General features: G+C 47.5%; 1 protein-coding gene across 2 annotated transcripts in view; it reads left to right on the top strand.

Moving 5' to 3' along the window:
* Positions 1 to 14,722, top strand: part of ADCY8 (adenylate cyclase 8) — a 231,857-nt gene extending 217,135 nt beyond the window's left edge. For both annotated transcript variants that reach the window (XM_032415938.1, XM_032415939.1), the window contains 4 exons: positions 1,111 to 1,257; positions 9,790 to 9,882; positions 11,273 to 11,387; positions 14,213 to 14,722. In XM_032415938.1, the coding sequence (XP_032271829.1) occupies positions 1,111 to 1,257; positions 9,790 to 9,882; positions 11,273 to 11,387; positions 14,213 to 14,700 (843 nt within the window). In that variant the 3' untranslated portion in view covers positions 14,701 to 14,722. The remainder of the gene's footprint in view (positions 1 to 1,110; positions 1,258 to 9,789; positions 9,883 to 11,272; positions 11,388 to 14,212) is intronic.
* The last annotated feature ends 6,758 nt before the right edge of the window (positions 14,723 to 21,480 follow it).

The raw sequence follows: 21,480 nt of genomic DNA, 5'->3' as shown, positions 1-21,480 counted from the left end.
AGATGTCCCACCTGAATATTGGTGAAAGGTGGAGAGTAAACGAGATGGCCCGGGTAAGTGTGTGAACTTTGCACGTGGCCGTGGGTCAAGGACAGAACCACAGCCATCACCAACATCTCAGATGGAAGGTAAGCCCCAAAAAGGCATCTCTGAAGGAGCCAGGCATAAGGAACGCAAATGCAGCATCACTGAAACAAGGAAAGTCAAGAGAGACTCGTGGCCTTGGGAGGGTGACCCCACCGACCTGCATAGGTGTCCCGGAAGACATGAACCAATACCCATGCCACGTAGTGATTTTTTCTTTCCACTTTGGCCGGCAGTCTGACCTGCTCCAGAGTCACTTCATCTCGGCCTGACATGTGAATGAACACTGCCAGGGTGGGGACAGGCCATGGAGGGAACTCATTTGGGAAGTTTGTGCAAAGAGGAAGAGAGACGGGTGGATGGTCACAAGTGTGTTCAGGTTCCAGGGGGTGTCATACTATTCCATGTAGGGCACATTTGGAGGGGGAAGGGGGGAGAGAGGGGAGGAGGAAAAGGAGGAGGAGAGAAGGAATAAAGAAAAGGATCACCGCAGGAGGCAGCTGCTGAAGAAGTTAGAAGCAGGAGTTCTCAAGACATCTGGTAGAAATGTTGACCTTCAGCAGAAGGAAAATGCATTGTCTGCAGTTGAAGCAAAGGGGATGAAAATAAATATGAATGTAGACACAAGTATGAGTACTGGAACAGTGCTGGGTCACTGCCAAGAGGCTCAGTTTTTGCCACAGACTTAAGAGACGAGATCATTTCTTGAGAGGAATCGAGTGGGGGGTGAAGTTAGGGACAGTGGTGAGGGTTTGGACTCGCTGCTAGGACGACAGAGAAGGAAGGTGACCAAGGTCAAAGGGTGTGCAGTCCGAACTCGGGGCCCAGCCGAGGCTGGAGACCATGAATTGTCAACGGCCCCAGTGCACGTGGCGACCGTGTTGACCTGCCAGTGTCAGAGCCCCGTTCTCTGTGCTCTCCGTGGGCACCTGTGCATGGGTGCAGGTGCACGTGCTCACGGGGGAGCATCACTGCAGAACCTCACCTCTGATGACCAGCTGTGGCTCCCTGTGTCTGCCCCTGCAGGAGCTGTACTCTCAATCCTATGATGCCGTCGGAGTGATGTTCGCCTCCATCCCGGGGTTTGCAGACTTTTACTCGCAGACTGAAATGAATAACCAAGGAGTGGAATGCCTGCGCCTGCTGAATGAGATCATTGCTGACTTCGATGAGGTAAGTCAAAGCCTCAGAAACCTACAGGCCCCGGTGGGCATCACTGTTGTCCTAGCATCACATTCGCTGTGGCAGTAGCCACGGTTGGTACTCACAGAACCCCAGGCTGCAGTATGAACACAAACACGTATTAGCTAATTTAAGTACTGCGTGAGATAAACACCATTGTTTTTCCATCTGGGAGATCGAGATCAGAAGCGTCAGTGAGGCTGGGTAGTCTAACCCAATGGCAAACAACCATCAAATGGCAAAACCAGGACTTGATTGGAGGCCGCTGCTCTGCGGGCGTCAGCATCTCAGAGACTGGGCACTGATGCGGACACTTCTCCATCTGCTCAAAGTGCCGGAGATCAAACCATGAATTCGCATTTGGTCAAAGACCTAAACACAAGGATACAGGTGCTCCAGATAATGTTTTCTCCTTTTAGGCTCCGTAAGTGTAAAGAACACGTGACATGGGGGGATATACTCATACGGCACTGTATTTACATTAATAGATTTGGCAGGAAAGAACCTCCCCCACCCCAGTCTTCTAGCTTCAAGTAAGGCACCATTGTCTATCCATTTGCCCAGGCCTGAGAAGGGAAGCGATTCATCGAGAAAATGTTAGGGAAGAGGCCATGTAAAGATGGGGGTTCAGCTGAGGTCTAGCCTCCTAGCCTGATCCCTGGGGAGCTCAGGAGCGTAAGTGGTACCACAGAGTTGTTTCACGCTGAGGCAAGGGGGCCAAGCTTTTGTACACCTGTGTTGGTCAACCATTGGCTGTGGGCTGCCCCTTGGTGGGGGGGTGGTGGCCTCACTTCCCAGGCATTTCCAGCATGGGGGCTCCCCGTGGCCCAAGGCAGTTCTCCAAAAAAGGGTACAGCAGTGCATTGTCAGCAGCCAGACCTCATGGCATTCTTGAGAATGGCCCCACAAAGGAGATGTACGTGGGGCACCAAGAGCATTTGCGACATCACTCAATGTCCTCTCCCTCGATCCCCAGGTTCCATTTAGCTACTGAGTCCTGTGGGTTCCTTCTTGATGGCTCTTGGTCTGCCCTTCCTCAGCATCTTCTTGCATTCGGCCGTCTTACTTCTCCCTGGATGGCTGCGGCCTTCCCTAGCTGCCCCTTCCTGTACCTCACCTCAGCCATCACCAAAAGCACAACTATCTTTTCGCAACCCCTTGAAACCTAAAGGCCATCAGTGGCTCCCAACTCCTTGTAAGGTCACCTGAGGCTTTGCACTTGCTGTCCTGTACCCTCTCTGGTCTTACCTCCCACTGAGTGCCACCCGGCCCCCCACCCACCATCCAGCGGCTTACAAGCCTTTACGCCCACCAGGCTATTCCACATTCTGCTCTTTCTGCCCCCAAATTATACCATCCTCACTATACCCTTTCCTGTCTCCCTCAACTCCATGGCCAACAGAAAACCTAATACTAAACAATCCATTCAAATATCATCTCCATGGAACACTACATCAAAAACTAATGATGTACTGGGGCGCCTGGGTGGCTCAGTCATTAAGCGTCCGCCTTCGGCTCAGGTCATGATCCCAGGGTCCTGGGATCGAGCCCCGCATCGGGCTCCCTGCTCCACGGGAAGCCTGCTTCTCCCTCTCCCACTCCCCCTGCTTGTGTTCCCTCTCTCACTGTGTCTCTTTCTGTCAAATAAATAAGTAAAATCTTAAAAAAAAAAAAAAAAACTAATGATGTACTGTATGGTGACTAACATAACATAATAATAATAATAATAAAAAGGAAACTATGCGGAAAAAAAAACCAAACATCATCTCTACTTCTGACACCTCTTCTAATCCCCCTTCTATCTAGGTAAATGTCATCACTCCTATTTTGATGAAAAACTTATACTCTGAAACCTTTCATCACAGAACCTAAAACCCTTCAGTGTACAGATCTGCCTCCCCCACTAACCATGAAGTTCTGGGGCAGAAACCCATCTTATTGATATAGGTGTTTACCACGTGCTGCCACAAATGCAAAACAGTTTCAATATATAACATTCAGTCGGTACTTATCCCTCAGCGAAACGCACAGAGTAGGAATTATTAGCCTCCATTTTATAAATAAGCAACACTGAGGCTCTGGGACACCGAAAGAGCCCAGGTTTTGCCACCTGTCAACATATGAACCCAGGTCCACCATACTGTTCTGGTTTTTAGCCATGAACTGTCATTTATGGTTCCAGTTTTGTAGTCAAAAAGACAACAATGGCCGTTTTAGTTGTTCTAGGGATGGGGGTGGGGATGGAGATAAATAAGACACAGTCACTTCTTGTTTCCATGGCTTCACAGTCTAGTGAGGGACAAGATGATTGAATCATCTTTACACGGGATGTCAGGGGTAAGTGTACTCATACGGAGGGCTTTGCATTGTGGAGACTGGAGGGTGATTCCATGATAATAGTACCTTTATTCCAGCTCTTTGTGGCAGGCCATACTCTCATAAAGATAGAAATTATACTCTTATGTATCTTGGTCTTCTTTTAAGATTTTATTATTTACTTCAGAGAGAGAGCACAAGCAGGGGAAGGGCAGAGGGAGAAGCAGACTCCTCGCTGAGAAGGGAGTCTGATGCAGGGCTCTATCCCAGGACCCTGGGTTAGGGTTAGGGCTGAAGGCAGACGTTTAACCGACTGAGCCACCCAGGAGCCCCAACGCTTATGTATCTTGTTAAGTCCTCAGGGACTAGCACTATGCCTAGAACATAGGAGATGTTTACTAAGTATTTGCTAAAGGGATCAATAAATCAATCAATCAATTAATTAATGGGGGACAAAAACAAGCTGGAAAATAGCAAGGTGAAGATAAACTAGTGTAATCCAAAACATATCTTTAAATTAAAAAAAATTTAAATAACTGTATTTAAAAAAAAAAAACCTGACTGAAGGTTGAGCCATCAGGCTGTTTTATTTTAAACTCTATAGTCCCCCATCCCCCAAAAGTACTCACGAGCATGTATTTAAATTGTAATAAATAAATATGAACTAAATTTGCATCTCCGTGCCCCAATTTGTAGACACCTGGTATCTTACCAAAACAAGACAGCGCCCCTAGTGGTAGAGATGGGTTTTTGCAGAGGGAAGTTGGATTGCTAGGAGAGGGGGAGATTGATTGGTCCAGGAGCTGGGTTTTAGACCAGGAGGAGGGGAGGAGGAGGAACTGGAGGACAAGTGAGAGAAGAGAGGAGGGCAGAGATGAGAGGGAGAATCAAAAAGAAGATGTCAGAGAGGATGTGGAGAAAGGGGAGCCTTCTTACACTGCTAGTGGGAATGCAAACTGGTGCAGCCACTCTGGAAGACAATATGGAGGTTCCTCAAAAAGTTAAAAATAGAGCTACCCTATGACACAACAATTGCACTACTGGGTATTCTTTTTTATTGTTATGTTAATCCCCATACATTACATCATTAGTTTTAGATATAGTGTTCCATGATTCATTGTTTGTGCATAACACCCAGTGCTCCATGCAGAACGTGCCCTCCTCAATACCCATCACCAGGCTAACCCATCCTCCCACCCCCCTCCCCTCCAGAACCCTCAGTTTGTTTTTCAGAGTCCATCGTCTCTCATGGTTCTTCTCCCCCTCCGATTTCCCCCCCTTCATTCTTCCCCTCCTGCTACATTCTTCTTCTTTTTTTTTTTCTTAACATATATTGCATTATTTGTTTCAGAGGTACAGATCTGAGATTCAACAGTCTTGCACAATTCACAGCGCTTACCAGAGCACATACCCTCCCCAGTGTCCATCACCCAGTCACCCCATCTCTCCCACCCCACCCCCCACTCCAGCAACCCTCAGTTTGTTTCCTGAGATTAAGAATTCCTCATATCGGTGAGGTCATATGATACATGTCTTTCTCTGTTTGACTTATTTCGCTCAGCATAATACCCTCCAGTTCCATCCACGTCGTTGCAAATGGCAAGATCTCATTCCTTTTGATGGCTGCGTAATATTCCATTGTATATATATACCACATCTTCTTTATCCATTCATCTGTCGATGGACATCTTGGCTCTTTCCACAGTTTGGCTATTGTGGACATTGCTGCTATAAACATCGGAGTGCACGTACCCTTTCGGGTCCCTACTTTTGTATCTTTGGGGTAAATTGCACTACTGGGTATTTATCTAAAGGATACAAACATAGTGATTCCAAGGGGCACCTGCACCCCAATGTTTATAGCAACAGTGTTCACAATGGCCAAACTATGGAAAGAGCCCACATGTCCATCAACTACATCAAAAACTAATGATGTATTGTATGGTGACTAACATAACATAATAAAATAAAATTAAAAAAAAAACAGATGAATGGATAAAGAAGATGTGGTATATATATACAATGAGATATTACTCAGCCATTACCATTTGCAATGATGTGAATGGAACTAGAGGGTATTATGTTAAGTGAAATAAGTCCGAGAAAGACAAATACCATGTGATTTCATTCATATGTGGAATTTAAGAAACAACACAGATGAACATAGGGGAAGGAAAGGAAAAATAAAATAAGACAAAATCAGAGAGGGAGACAAACCATAGAGACTCAACCCTAGGGAACAAACTGAGGGTTGTTGGAGATAGGGTAACTGGGTGATGAGTATTAAGGAGGGCACGTGATGGAATGAGCACTGGGTGTTATATGCAACTGATGAATCCCTGAACTCTACCCCTGAAACTAATAATACAGTATATGTTAACTAAATTAAATTTTAAATTATTTTTTTTAAAGGAAAGAAGGGGAGGAAAGGGGAAGAAGTAGAAGAGAAGGGTCAGAGGAGGAAGAGGGAAGAGCATGCAGTCAGCAGGAACATTCCATGGCTTGCCCACCCTGAGCACTCTCAGCTTTCCCCACGTGGGTCCTTGGGACACCCAGACGTGCCTTGTTCCTCTGTGTCAAGAGAGACCCTCCACGTTCTGCCCTGGCTAAGCTCCAGCCAGATGCCCTGGTGCTGACTTTAGTAACAATGCTGCTCTTCTTGCTGATAAAAGTACCACGGGAACCTGAGAACGTGTGACATTCATTCTTGGCTCAGAGGAAAGCAGGACATTGCATGGAGCACATGCTCCAAGACTGGGTTTGCAATAACCCAATGCCGGGGCTCCTCTCCCCACAGCCCCTGCTTTGTTGAAAGCCGAAGCATGCTCCCACATCTCGGCACTCCGTGCGGACAAGCGAAATAATAAAGGGGCTGATTAAGACCTGCATTATGCCCCCAGATGCTTTTAGCTATATGGCCGATACATTTGCTGCATGGACATTCGATGAAATAATGAAGCCTCTTGCTGCCTTCTGATTGACTTCTGAGGAGGAGGCAGCTTTTCCTGGGCCTGAAATTGGCCCTTGGCCAAGTCGTTCCGAGAGAAGAGAGGAAGGAAGGGCCCCCCCTCCCTGCAGGAAGCTGGGGAAAGGCAGTTGTAAGGAGGCAGAGAGAGGGAGATGGGCAACCAAAGATATGCCAAGATCCCTGAGCTAATATTTTAACAGCCACAGGGCTGCTAAGAGACCAAACCTGCTTAGTGGTGTGTGAAGGCGAATGTCAGACATGATCCCAGGCTGAGGATGTGCAGGATGCTCCAACCTCTTCCTTTCCTGGGTGCAGTTGGTGGAACCTTCACCAGAGCAGAACAGTGGCTTCAAGAAACAAAAATAATAAACAAAGGACGCCTCAGCTGTGAATTGGGCTACACACAAACACACACAAACACACACACACACACACACACACACACACACCCCAAAGCAAATCACAAAAGCATCTGCCAGTTTTCCTTGTTTCCCAGAAGAATTTCTCTCCAGCTAGAATTTTTCATGTTTTCTTAGCTCCAGATTAATTTTGAGAGGATGCCCATAGCAAGATGTGTGTAGAAAACCCATCTCGTCTTCTTGGTCTGACCCACCTGTTGCATGAGCCCTGAGCATCTTGTAGTCTTAAAGGGAGACAGAGAGTTGGAAAACCAGAAGTTCTAGCTAAATACCTGCCAACATAGGGGAATAAAAGGCTATAACTTAGCCCTGGGAGCCAGGGAGGTTTGCGTTTTGAACCTACATCCTCCATTCAGGGCTGGCTTCGTGGATGTGTGGCCTGTGTGGGGCTGGTAGTGAGACAGTCAGAATCTGGATGTCTTTGAAGGTGAGCTAAGGATTTCCTGAAAGGTTGGATGTAGGTTATGATGTTTTTATCCAGAACAACTGGAAAAGTGGAGACACCATTAATCAAGATAGCAGGTGGGTAGAGGACCAAGGGTGTAGTTTTGAGAATGGCAGGCTAGAGATGCCTCTGAGGCCCGTAACAGGGATGTCACTGAGCAATTTTGTGCAGAAAGAGACTGATGGTCAAGGGAAAACACATACATTTAGGAATCTTCAGCAAAGAGGTTGTGTTGAAAGCCATGAGCCATCATGAGATTGCAAGGGAGTAAGTTATTTTTTTAAGATTTTTTAAATTTATGTAGTGGGGGGAGGAGCAGAGGGAGAGGGAGAGAGGGAATCTCAAGCAGACTTCCCACTGAGCATGGAGCAAGACATAGGGCTCGATCCCATGACTCTGAGATCACAACCTGAGCCGAAATCAAGAGTTAGCTGTTTAACTGACTGAGCCACCCAGGCGCCCCAGGGAGTGAGTTAAAATGGAAAAGAGAAGAGGTCTGAGGCCTGAGCCTTTGGGCCACCGACACCGTGAGTTAAGGAAGATAAGAAGGAACTAGCAAAGGGGACTGAGGAATTGCCAGTGACATGGAAGTAAAGCCATGAGTGGGCAGAAACCACGTGCGTGGGAAAGGTGTCACAATCAACTGGTCAGATCCTGCTGATGGGCCAAGCAGGGTGAGGCCAGTGGTCAGGCAATGGGAACGGTCGTCACAGGTCTGAACAAGAGTAATGTCAGTGTTAAGGGGGGACTCGGGATGCCGGTCTATAGTGGATTTAGAAAAGCACAGGGAAGAATATAGAGGCAGTGAGGAGAGACAATTTGAGGATTTTTATAGCAAAAGAAATGTGATGTCCACGAGGACTTTTCTTAAGATGAGAAAAATAACCACAGCCCTCTTCTTACTTCTTTGAACCTAACATGCATTCTCCCCAACCTCCGGCCCTCATTCGTGTTGTCCCCTCTGTCCGGATGCTCCCCCCAACCCTTTCCATGGCGCCAGCTTCCCAGCACACAAAGCCAAGCACCCACCGCTGAAAGACCTTTCCTTCCTCGCTCTTAAAAGTGAAGCTAGAAATCACTTGCTCAGGGAAGCCTCCAGATGTTAACAAAATGCTCCATTCTCCTCGTTCCTACACCCTGTATGTTTCCATCATGCACTTTACTAGAATTGAACTAGGGCACGTTTTGTGTGATTATTTCTTTAAAATGTGGTCCCGCCCCTGCCTGGGCTGTCAGCCCTCTGATGGCTGGGACCTCCCATCTTGTTCATGAGACATTGCAGAAGATCAATGGATAGTTGCTGTATTAGTTACTACTGCTGCTGTAACAAATCACCACCAATTTAATCGCTTCTCGGCCTTTTGGCTAAGATCAAGTGAAATCACCACCAATTTAGTGACTCCAAACAACAGAAATTTATTATGTTACAGTTTGGAGGTCAGAAGTCCAAAATGGATCTCACAGGTTAAATCAAGGTGTCAGCGGGGCTGTGTTCCTTCTGGAGGCTCCAGGGGAGAATCCATGTCATTGCAGCTTCTAAAGGCCACCGGCATTCCTTGGCATGTGGCTCCTTCCCCCATCTTTAGAGCCGGCAGTCACACCTCTGACTCCTGCTTCTGCCCTCACATTGCCTTCTCCACCTTTCCTGCCTCCTCCTTTCACTTATAAGGATGCTTGTGATTACGTGGAGCCCACCCAGCTAATCTAGGGAATCACCCCGTTTTAGGATTATTAACTTCATCACATCTACAAAGTCCTTTCTGCCATGGAAGGTAACATATCCACGGGTTCCAAGGATTAGGACGTGGACATCTGTTGGGGGGAGTAGAATGGGAAGCCACAGGAGGGTTTTGCACAGAGTGGGGACATGATCTGACTTGCCGTGGAATGGGATCTCTCTGGCTGCCGGGCTAGGAGTGTGGGGGTGAGGGAGGGAGCAGGTAGGTCATGGTGGTACGACAACCAGGTGTAAGCCAACAGTGGCTCAGACTGGGATGCTGTCAGCAAGTGTTAAGATTCCAAATACATGTTGAAGGTGTAGCCAAAAAAGATTTGTTCTCGGATTGGGGAACATTTGTGATTTCTTGTTTGAACCAATAAAATAATCATTTATTTCAAAGATCCATTGAAACAGATCTACTCCTTAAAGAGTATCTGGGTGCACCCATCGCGGCGCCTGGCACTTAGCAGGTGCTCAGTAAACGTACGTTGACTGCCTAAAGGCATGATTCTCAGAGAGAAAAGTAGCTGTCTTGAGGATGCTAAACCAGGCAGAGGTAGTCCTCATTGTGAGCCGGGGGCCTCTTCAGGAAAGCAACCCCGTCTTCTGGAAGAATAAACACCAGGACTAATATCATTGCCTGGATCTATTTCAGCTGCTTGGCGAAGACCGGTTCCAGGACATTGAAAAGATTAAGACCATTGGCAGCACCTACATGGCCGTGTCAGGCCTGTCCCCCGAAAAACAGGTAAAGCAACTCCTTGCACACGGCCACACCGCATGGCAGGCACCTCACTGTTGTCATGTCGCTGAAGGCAGTGAGGCTACCATCACCAGGCTGCATGTGGACTGGTGGGGAGAGAATCTGATGAACTGGATATTCCAGTTGTGTGACGTACATTTGCTCCCGTGGGAAGTAAGGTCTACTGGGTGTAACGACACTTCGTTATGATTGAGAAACCTCTAGGCGCCATTCTGAACCTCGTTGTTGACTTGATGAACAAAATCAGGGCCAAGAAATACCCTGGCTATGACTTAGTTGTAGCTGTTATCAAACCCCTGCTGCCAGCCTGTTTTCTTATTCTTACAGTACGTAAGAATAACAGCTCGCACTCTTTTGAGGGCTGACTGTGGGCCAGGCACTATTGTCAGGTAGGAACACCAGCATCTACCTTCCAGCGTTAGTGGATGAGTTACCTGAGACCGTGTCATGCTCCGCACGCAAAAGCCTACATGGATATGAGTCTAAGTTACTGGGAAGAAGGAATCCTCATTTCTTCCTCTCATCCTTCCTTCACTTGCTTTCCAACTAAAAACCTAGAAACATTCCACGAGCAACTCCCTGGGAAGACACCCACACCAGTCATTGGAAGCCCGTGCGTGGCGCTCTATAGCAGGGTCCACAAAGTACAACCAGCCGGCCAAATCTGATCCACCATCTGTTTTTGTCAATAAAACTTTATTGGAACACAGCCATACCCATTTATTCATAGTTTAGCTTTAGTTCCTTTCAAGCTAAAATGGTGGTGTTGAGCAACCATGACAAAGCCTAAAATATTACTATCTGGCCCACCATGATTCACCAACCTGTGCTCTGGAGGGGCACAAAGTGCTTTTACATACACAATCTCATGCAATCTTTGGGAGGCAGGCAGGACATATATGTGAATCCCCATTTTATAATTGAGGAGATTGAGGTTCAGAGAGGCCCAGAGGCTTACTGTGCTCTTCCCTCAGGAGTTCTGTGAGCAAATGTCTATATGAAACATCCCTTGAACAGACGGTGCGAGCGCTTCAAAGGAAATATAGAGATTTCCTAGCACTTAAACACACACACACACACACACACACATACACACCGTAAGTGTACTCAGGAATGCATGGTGCATCAACCCGACAGGACAAGTGTAGATGTGGGGAAAGGAATATGATGAGCCACGCATATTACACTCGCTTCAGCACATCTCCCGTCATCCCGCGTTTCGGGGACGCTGCTGACTTGAGTGTACAGGGGCTCACATACCTGGTTATCTCCATCTCAGGGACGCGCAGGGGGGCTGGGACATAGGACAGGCCCCTGCTGCAGAAAGGTTCACGTTCGCCACAGTGAATGAATTCTTCTCTCCCCTCTGCTCCAGCAATGTGAAGACAAGTGGGGACATTTGTGCGCCCTGGCCGACTTCTCCCTCGCCCTGACCGAGAGCATACAGGAGATCAACAAGCATTCCTTCAACAATTTTGAACTCCGGATTGGTGAGTAGCCGCCAGAGGTGTGGCGAGTGGGGGGCCCCACAGAGCTGGCTGGCCTGGCTCCATTAGACCCTCCCGATGCCCTGGGCCATGGGTAGCTTTCTCCTGCGAAAAGCAGCAGGCTCAGTGTGACCTTGCCAAGGACAGGGAGCATCAGCTCAGGCCAGTCTGGCCTTCTTCTCACTCAGGGTGCTGGAAGCCAGGGAGAGACACCGGCCCGTGTGCAGAAAGACACAGCAAACACTACGCCCTAGCTACTGTTCTTCCAAGTTACTTGTGCGGTACCCCACCCACACAAGGCCCTGTTGGGGGAGAGAGCTGAGTCGTCTGTCCTTTCATTCCGACTTCATGTCATCTGATGCTGTTGGTCAGGGTGCTGCTCCCTGGTTCTTCTGGATAATGCCTTAAAACAAAAGCAGGATTTGAGTCCCAAGGATGTCAGATGCTATGTTGCTCAGGGACAGAGAAAGCCTTTTGGCTCTTCCTTGGCCACACAGCTCACCCTTCCTTGAGCTTAGAGACACCCTGGAGCAACGCAACAGTGCAACTGAAACCATGGCAATGTGAATAGTGACCTTTTATAATGTGTATAATTGTCAATGTCTTCGGCATCCCTGCTGATTCTCCAAGGCCCCCTCCAGCAAGGTGTGAAGGCCCCCTGCTCTAGTCCACATTCTCATTCCATAGTGGGTCAACTCAGGCCCCGAGAAGGGGAGTAATGACTTATGATCACACAGCCAAATGGCCACTCGGGCAGGGGCTCCAGGACGTCAGGACAGACCAGTGACGTTCTGGCTGCCAGGCTGCAGGCTGGCACAACCTTCGCTGCGGTGTTCGGATTTTAGATATCCTCTTGCCAGCATGTCATCTGACTGACTTAGGTCTCCCTGAGTAGCTTTCAAGAAACAAGGGTCAAGAAATGCCAATATCTGACTTGTCAGATCTAACAAATGCCGCGAACCTTTGTTCACCAAAATAAAAAGAAGTCCTATTTTATGTTTTGGATCTATGGCTGGGATGTTCGGGGCTTGTTCCCACATGTTCCATCAACCCTATGTGTCCTTTCTGAAATCATTGACCACACACTTGAACCAGGACTAAAAAAGCAGAACATCAACCCTGAACAAAGCAGGAGATGTTGCTGGGGTGAGGGCCGACCCTTGGTGTGAAATCTCAGAGTGCTGGCATCGTTCAGAGGTTAGAAGATCATTTTCCCGACTTGGCTGGGCATCTCAGTTTGTGTTTGGGGTCCGCTGCGACCGGCTCTACGATGTTGGGCAAGCCATTCGAACCCTCCGAATGTCAGTTTCCTCATGTGCAAGCTGGGCATGATATTATTTACCCCCGCTCCCCGCCCCCCCGCCCCTGCCCCCACCTTGCGGTAGTAACGTGGAATCAGATGGGGTGATGTCTATAAGTGCTCTGCAAATCACGGAGAGATCTCCATCCCTGTAACTCCCACGTGGTCTGAAAGGTCCACTTCTCCGATTTCTCAGTCACTTCTCTCTGATTTTGTGTGGGGCTGGGAGGGGTTTGCTCTTCCCCCTGCCTGGAATGATCTAACCCAGATATCTGCATGGCTTGTCCTGTCACTGTCTTCAGATGTCTGCTTAGAAAGGCCTTCCCTCACCACCTCCTCCAAAATGCCCCCTCCCACCTCTCTCTCCCTCCAACCCGTGGTTTTTCTTTATAGCCTTTATGATTCATTGATACATTACTTTTTTTTGTTTCTGTCTCTCCCCAGTAGAAGGTAAGCTCCATGAGGGCTGAGGCTATGTCTCTTTTCTTTTCCACCATTTCCCCCACGCCTGGAACAGTGTTGGTCCCGGGCAGGTGTCTAGTCAGGTAGAATACATGAGAAATTCTAAGTCTACTAGAAGGAGACATATATGCCCACCAACATTAGTGAAATGTTATTATTGCTAAAAGAAGCCTACATTCCATGAAAGAGGAGTCATTGAAACTGTCTTCAAAGGCATTTGCCAAATAAACAGTGGGATTGGGCAGACATGATAGTCCAAGCAGGGAGATGGGCAGGGACAAAGGCACAGAGGTACTTGATGGCCGGCAGGTGAGGGCAACTCTAGCACTTCGGGGTGGGTACAATGCAAAGAAAGGTGAAGTGGTGAAGGAGGTGGTGGTGAAGGAGGCTGACAAAGCAGGCAAGAGCCAGATTCGAGAGGCCCTTGGCTCAGGTTCCAAGGCGCATGGGCATCATCCTGTAGGCCAAAGGAGCCATGGCGGTGTTGAAGTGGGTTGGAACTCGATCAGATGCACCCCAGCAAGAGCCCTCCCGCTCTGGCAGTGGTGTGGAGGACGGTCTGCAGAGGACAAGGCAGGGGACGGGGAGGCCGGGTGGGAGGCTTTTGCCATGGACCAGGGAATGATGCTCAGGACCTGGACACAGACAGAGAAGGAAAAGTTCTACCCGAGCTCTCAGAGTACTGTACCAGAAGAGGCTGGAGGATACCGGATGTCCTGACTCCTGGTCCAGTGCTCCGTCTGTCCCAGCAGCCACGATAAGTCAGTGTCCATGTGAGAATAGTAATAATTTCCTCTCGAGCCCCCCCTGGTTGTCAGGCACCATGCCAAGGCCTTACTTCCATCATCTCGATTCATCTTCTACTTTGAAGATGGGAAAAGTGAGGTCCACGTAGGGCTAAGGAACGGACGCAGGCCACACACGTAATGAGTAACTGAGGTGGGATCTGGGCCCTGCAGTTTAAGCACAGAGACCACCCCCTCGCTGGTCACTGTCCCAGGCTGGGGTGCAGCCACCTCAGTGATGTCCCTCTTCTCTCACCTCTTGTTCCTTTGGTCACCTGCAGGCATCAGCCACGGCTCGGTGGTAGCTGGCGTTATCGGCGCTAAGAAACCACAGTATGACATTTGGGGCAAAACCGTGAACCTGGCAAGTCGAATGGACAGCACAGGGGTCAGCGGCAGGATCCAAGTCCCCGAGGAGACCTATCTCATCCTGAAGGACCAGGGCTTTGCCTTTGACTACCGAGGGGAGATCTACGTGAAGGGCATCAGTGAACAGGAAGGAAAAATCAAGACGTACTTTCTGCTGGGAAGAGTCCAACCCAACCCATTCATCCTGCCCCCGAGAAGACTGCCCGGGCAGTACTCCTTGGCCGCGGTCGTCCTGGGCCTTGTCCAGTCCCTCAACAGGCAAAGGCAGAAGCAGCTCCTCAACGAGAACAACAACACGGGGATTATCAAGGGTCATTACAACCGGCGGACTTTGTTGACACCCAGCGGGCCAGAGCCTGGAGTCCAAGCTGAAGGCACCGACAAGTCCGATTTGCCATAAAAGCATTTTCTTTGTGTTTCTTTTTTTGTATTTCTTTTATATATAAAATAAATATACTAATAAAAAGGTTTAATTTTTTTTAGAACAAGGATGGTTTCGTTGGTCTTTGGCTATACTAATTGAAGATAGGAGTTGAGTTTCTCTTCCATCACAGACCTTTATTGACCACCTCTTATGTACAAGGTTCTTTGGGAAGCACAGATAAATAAGGTCCGGTCCCTGACCTTGAGAGGCTCACAGTTGAGTGTGAAAGAAGGACGTGTAAACAGACATTCGACACACCTGCCATTTATTGAGCTCCTGCGGTGTGCAGGGCCCAATGCCCAACTCTTTACATAATGACCTCATGTAATCCCCACAGTACCTTGTACGTCCCTTCAACCAGCATATATTGAGCACCTACAATGTGCCTCTGCTTTCCTAAGCTCCAGAGAAATCCTGGCAAAATCTTGCCCTCGTAGAGCTAGCATTCAGGGTGGGGATAATAGATCATATTCCTATAAACCAATACATAAATGGTCTACTTCCAGTTAGGGGTAGAAGCAATAAAGAAAATTGGGTAGGACAATGCGGATAAAGAATTGGGGGTCAGGTAGGCTATTGAGTTGGAATGCACAAAGAGGCCTTCTTTGAGGCCTTTGTGTTGAAGATTTGCTTTAAACGATGAGAAAGAAGCACCCCGGGAGAAAAGTGAAGGAGTCAGAAAGAATCGGAAAGGCCCAGAAGTGGGATCAAGCCCATGCGACCTGTTGGAGGAACAGTGACAAGGTCATGGGCTGGGAAGTGGTTGCAGGTGGATTACACCCTCTCCTGGGAAGATTGCATCCTACGCCCTCTTTGTCCCTTGACCTCAAAGACTCCCAGGAAAGTTTCGTGCAGGTGAGAGAGCTCAGAAAATTAAAGGATTTTTCCCAGATGGTGTAGTTAGTTGCCGAACTAGGATCAGAACTCTATCGGTCAGTCAACACTGACCGCTGTCACAGGTAACTCCCACTTCAGTGGCTAAAACACAGAGATTTCTCTCATTCACATCCTGTTGGACAAGTCGGGGCAGTGGGGGGGGTGCTCCATGCCATGATTTCAGGACTTAACCTCCTGCCACTGGGGACATAGAGCGCTCTGCTTGATCCTCTATGTCCAGCCAGCTGAAGAGAAGACAGGAAGGAAGGGGCGTCGCTCAGAAGGTCTCAGGCACCCAGCCTGGAGGTGGCACATTCTTGCCATAGCTCAGTCACTGGCCCCACTCACCTCAGGGGACGTTAGGGAAAGGGCTCTTCCTGTGTCCACTACTAAAAGGAAAACGAAATGTAGTGAGATGCATTATCTCTTCCCTAAGAATCTACACTCGTCTAAGTCCATCTTTGCAAACATTGAGCTACTCTGGTAAGTTCTGTGTTGGAGGAATGTACAAAGTTGAAGTAATGGAAGGAGAAGTATGAAATCCCAACCATTCTCTAAATTCTTGACTCTTAACAGCAGGCCATTTAGAAGAAACTTAGGTCCAGTGGACACGCTCTCAAGGAAATACCTACCTGATATATCTCAGGTGAGAACCCCCGGCAGAAGAGAGACTATGGTATCCAGCAAAGCACAAAGCAGGGGAGTGGGGAAAGGGGCTTGAACGCTGAGCCGTGTTTGGAATGACCTTTGCTCGTAGAAACTATACAGGTATCAAAGAAATACACGAGGTCCCAATGGAGTGAGAAGAGGGTATCAGGTGAAAACCTTTGTCAACTGTAAAGCCTTCCAAACACCAGGCTTCATTATTACCTCTGCAGACCGAGAAAGCCTCCAGGTTTATTCAGTGCAAGCTGCTGAGGACATTCAAACAAAGTCAAGCTCAGCGCGTGCTGAGACTTGGAACCACAGGAAAGAGGGGGGAAGCTGAGTTCAGGTGGGCTGGGGACTCGGCAAACGTCCCAGCAATGAGTCCGGCCTCTGATGGCCATCAGACTCTGACAGCACAGCATCCCAAAGACAGAGGAAACTTGATGTGGGCCATCAAATTTTGGTCTGATCCACAGCACAGGGTCCTTCTGGAATCTATGGCATGTTCAGCAGAGGCCCTGGGAAGCAGACAGGCTGTGGGGAGGTGGATTCAGCCCCAGGGAGAGAGTTTACCAAGCATAGATGTTATCCCTAAACTCTGAGCTAAGACTTAGGACAGAGTCCCTGGACTAGAAGCAGAATATGGTCCTAAGCAAGATAACTGGGAAGAAACCAAGGTAGTAAGCATCAGGCCAGCCCCAGGCTTGTGGATGCTGCCAATTTGGGGGTGATGGTGGGGCTGCTGCTGTCAAGCTTCACCCAGAACCTGCCCCCAGCTCAGTGATGACAAGGCCTGAAGTGAAACAGATGGAGGTGATGGGGACCCCATCCTGAGTCTGGGCTTCCCTCTGGGCTCTCTCAAACAGAGGAGCAAGGGGGCAAGATGGTGCTGAGAATCTTCACTGGATCAACAAGAACCCTGCCAGGTGGGCATCTGGCCATCTGCTCCTATACAGCCCCGAAGCACTGAGTCCCTGCCCCTGGGTCAGCCCATTCCATGGTACCCAGTCTTCCCATAAAGGGTAAAGCGCAAGAAACAGAGCCAGGAACCTGGCCTGTGGTTGACGAACTAGGAATCACGCCTCTTCTTGGGCCTTGTATAAGGCTGGAGGGGGCGGTGAAGAAAGGCAGTCTTCCTGACATTAGAGATAATGTTTTCTGTTTGCCTACTTCTTGGTCTGTTCATCTCATTTATTAGAAGAACTTCAAATGTCATGTGATTTCTAGGAACCTGGTATAACTCAGAAACAAACCTGGCATAATATTCCAGCCAGGGACTCCAACCTGATGTTTTCCCCACTGAATTCTGCTTGTGAAATTTTAGGTTTGATCTTATTAATGCCAAGTGTAAACTCTGGCAGAGGGAACATACAAAGAGAAACACAGAATAGGGACTGCTTAATCTCTATATGTTCAGGCCCAATAGAGGGGCTTTCTCAATAGCTCTGTATTCTTGACAGTCTTGACATCTTCTGGGTGCTGATTCCGGTCACCCCCACCTGCGTTTTTCAGCCTGTGTGAGTGACGCACAGCTTCCTGTGAGATGAGTACAGTCCCTCTTAGAGAAGAGGTAAGGCATTCCTCCAAGGCCTGGGTCTGAGGACCTGCTGCCTCCCATTCTGCACTCCCATAAAGTCAGGCAGATGACCCAGAACTCAGAAATGCCCCACACCAGCTCCACTGTGTCCCCTCCTTCTTAAGGACCATGTGAGCGTAGCTGCCCTCGGTTGGAAGTTAGGACTGTGTTATCATCACCATTTCACAGATGAAGAAGCTGAGGCTCAGAGATCTGAGCAACTCTCCTGGTAAGATCTTAGAACTGGAAAATAGGGGCGGTAGCTTTCAAACCCAAGAGCTCTCATTCCAGAGTCCTGCCCTGAAGCACCACTTCCCAGCCTTTTGGTGGGTACATAATATTCATTAAATGAGAGTTGAAAGTGTGAGCAGACTCTCTGCCAACAGCCTGCAGGCTAAAAAGACGGGTGAACCAGGGCAGAACTCTGGAATGGCAGTGGGCAGAACAGCCCGGCATCACTGGCCCTGATCCTAAACAGCCTCCCCAGCTCCCCCCCAGGAGGTCAGACAGCTTCTCACTCTCTCTGTGGGGTGTGATGTGGAAAAGGTCCCGACACTCTGGGTTGAGAGTTCCGAGCTCAGTTCCTCGAGGTGCGCAGACCATGGTTCGAATCCCCCACTTGTCAGTGGTTCAGTGTTGGGTCAGGCATAAACCGTGCACCAAAGATTCTTCATATGCCACATGGGGATAGTCATGGAAGCCGCTGTGTAGAATTTTGAAGTTCTCAGGTTTGAGAAGTATTGTTAAAATATCATATACTAGAGAACATCCCCAAAGGGTCTGAGGCAATGCTCAGTAATTAAATCTGTTAATAAAAATGTTCTCACAATACATGAATATTCACACCAAGTGGCATAACTGGAGTCTGTAAATAGGATTCATTTCAGGGCATGTTTTGCCCCCAAATTCGTTATAAAACAAACGTCAGCTTTTAGAGCATCGTGGAATTTGAAGTGTCGATAAATGATTGTGCACCCACAATGCCTCACAAGGCTGCTGTATGGATGACAAGCAACAATGCGTCTCATCTCCCAGCAGCTTGGCCCTCTGCCCCACCCAACATAGCTTGTTGCTATTATTACACACGACGGCTTTTCTGAAATAATGGGCATTTGTCCTTTGCCTTTATCTTTAAATCTTGGTTATTTGTCCACATTTACAAAATTTGCTTTAAGGAGTATATGTTACTTTAATCATGAAAAAATGGATAATTCAGCAAAAGTAAAGCATGTATATTGCCTTAAAGGCATGCAAAGGATTTCACTGGACCCTTGGAGATTGCATCCTGAGCCAGAGGGTCTGGACCACTCCCAGGATGGAGGTGGACACCTCGCAGAACGGGCCGGCTCAACATGGTGCATGACGCTCCCCCCCACCCCCTGAGGCAGAATTTTCCCAGCGATGTAGTCACCACTGCTGACCCAGATTTCAAGACTCCCCTTTTGGATGCAGTAAGAGAAGGGGTGTCGGAGACTCATTTCCTCCCCTGACATTTTTATTCCAGACCCGCAGGCTTTTCTGACGCTCTGCTTCCTGTGCCAACCAGCATTTCCAAGTGAGAATGTTGCCCTCAGATGAGCTGTGGGCTCCAAACAACTGAACCAAATATTTTATTGATAAGTTACCAGGGAGGCAGGGTGCGCTGCAGAATAGCGCCCTGTGCTGATTTGAATTATTAATTGCATATCAGCCACACACCTCCCACCACCATCCTGCCCCTCCGGCCCCAGGAAGATAATATCGCCATTCTGATAAGCAATCTGAGTCAACTCCATGCACCTGTCTTTTCCTTTTAGAAAAACAGCTCGACTCGAGTGCAATCAGCTTCTGTTTGGAAATAATTTCAAATATAGTTCTTTCATAATACACTGACTCCTATCTTGACATGATTATAACAATAATGGTAATGAGAACCATTTTCAGAGTGCTTTACAGTTTGTAAAGTCTATTTCCAAAAACGATTTCAGTTGATCTTCATAACAACTCTCAGGGAGAGATTTTATTATCTCAATGTTCCAGCAATCCAGGGCTCATAAAAATTAATAAAAATAAAATTTTAAAAAACTCTATCTAAAAATACAATGTTAAGAATGTTCCCTCTATCCCTATACTCTGAAGAGTTTCAATCAGGAAAGGATGTTGTATTTTGTCAAATGCTTTTTCTGCATCAATTGAGAGGACCATGGTTCTTCTCCATCCTCTTATTAATGTGTTCTATCACATTGATTGATTTGCGAATGTTGAACCACCCTTGCATCCCGGGGATAAATCCCACCTCACGTTCATAAAATGCATCTATGAAAAACCCACAGCGAATATCATCTTCAATCTGGAAAAGCTGAGAGCCTTTCCCTTAAGATCAGGAACACGTCAAGGATGCCCACTCTCACCACTATTGTTCAGCATAGTACTAGAAGTCCTAACAATAGCAATCAGACAACAAAAAGAAATAAAAGGTATTCAAATTGACAAAGAAGTCAAACTCTCTCTTTTCGCAGACGACATGATACTTTATGTGGAAAACCCAAAAGACTCCACCCCCAAATTATTAGAACTCATATAGCAATTCAGTAATGTGGCAGGATACAAAATCAATGCACAGCAATCAGTTGCTTTCTTATACACTAACAACGCAACTGTAGAAAGAGAAATTAGAGAAACAATTCCATTTACAATAGCACCAAAAACCATAAGATACCTCGGAATAAACCTAACCAAAGAGGTAAAGGATCTATACTCTAGGAACTACAGAACACTCATGAAAGAAATTGAAGAAGACACAAAAAGATGGAAAAATATTCCGTGCTCATGGATCGGAAGAATAAACATTGTTAAAATGTCTGTGCTACCCAGAGCAATCTATACCTTCGGTGCCATCCCGATCAAAATTCCAATGACATTTTTCAAAGTGCTGGAACAAACAATCCTAAAATTTGTATGGAATCAGAAAAGACCCCGAATCACCAAAGAAATGTTGAAAAAGAAAAACAAAGCTGGGGGCATCACGTTGCCCGATTTCAAGCTATATTACAAAGCTGTGATCACCAAGACAGCATGGTACTGGCACAAAAGCAGACATATAGACCAATGGAACAGAATAGAGAACCCAGATATGGACCCTCAACTCTATGGTCAAATAATCTTTGACAAAGCAGGAAAGAATGTCCAATGGAAAAAAGACAGTCTCTTCAACAAATGGTGCTGGGAAAATTGGACAGCCACATGCAGAAGAATGAAACTCGACCATTCTCTAACACCATACACAAAGAAAAACTCAAAATGGATGAAAGACGTCAATGTGAGACAGGAATCCATCAAAATCCTAGAGGAGAACATAGGCAGTAACCTCTTTGACATCGGCCACAGCAACTTCTTTCAAGATACATCTCCAAAAGCTAGTGAGACAAAAGCAAAAATGAACTTTTGGGACTTCAACAAGATAAAAAGCTTCTGCACAGCAAAGGAAACAGTCAACAAAACAAAGAGGCAACCCACAGAATGCAAATGCAAACCCACATATTTGCAAATGACACTATAGATAAAGGACTGGTATCCAAGATCTATAAAGAACTTCTCAAACTCAACACCCAAAAAACAAATAATCAAGTCAAAAAATGGGCAGAAGATATGAACAGACACTTCTCTGAAGAAGACAT

The sequence above is a fragment of the Phoca vitulina genome, unplaced genomic scaffold (assembly GCF_004348235.1).
Source record: "Phoca vitulina isolate PV1807 unplaced genomic scaffold, GSC_HSeal_1.0 scaffold18, whole genome shotgun sequence".
Taxonomy (NCBI): Eukaryota; Metazoa; Chordata; class Mammalia; order Carnivora; family Phocidae; genus Phoca; species Phoca vitulina.
This window is presented reverse-complemented; position numbering and strand designations above follow the sequence as displayed.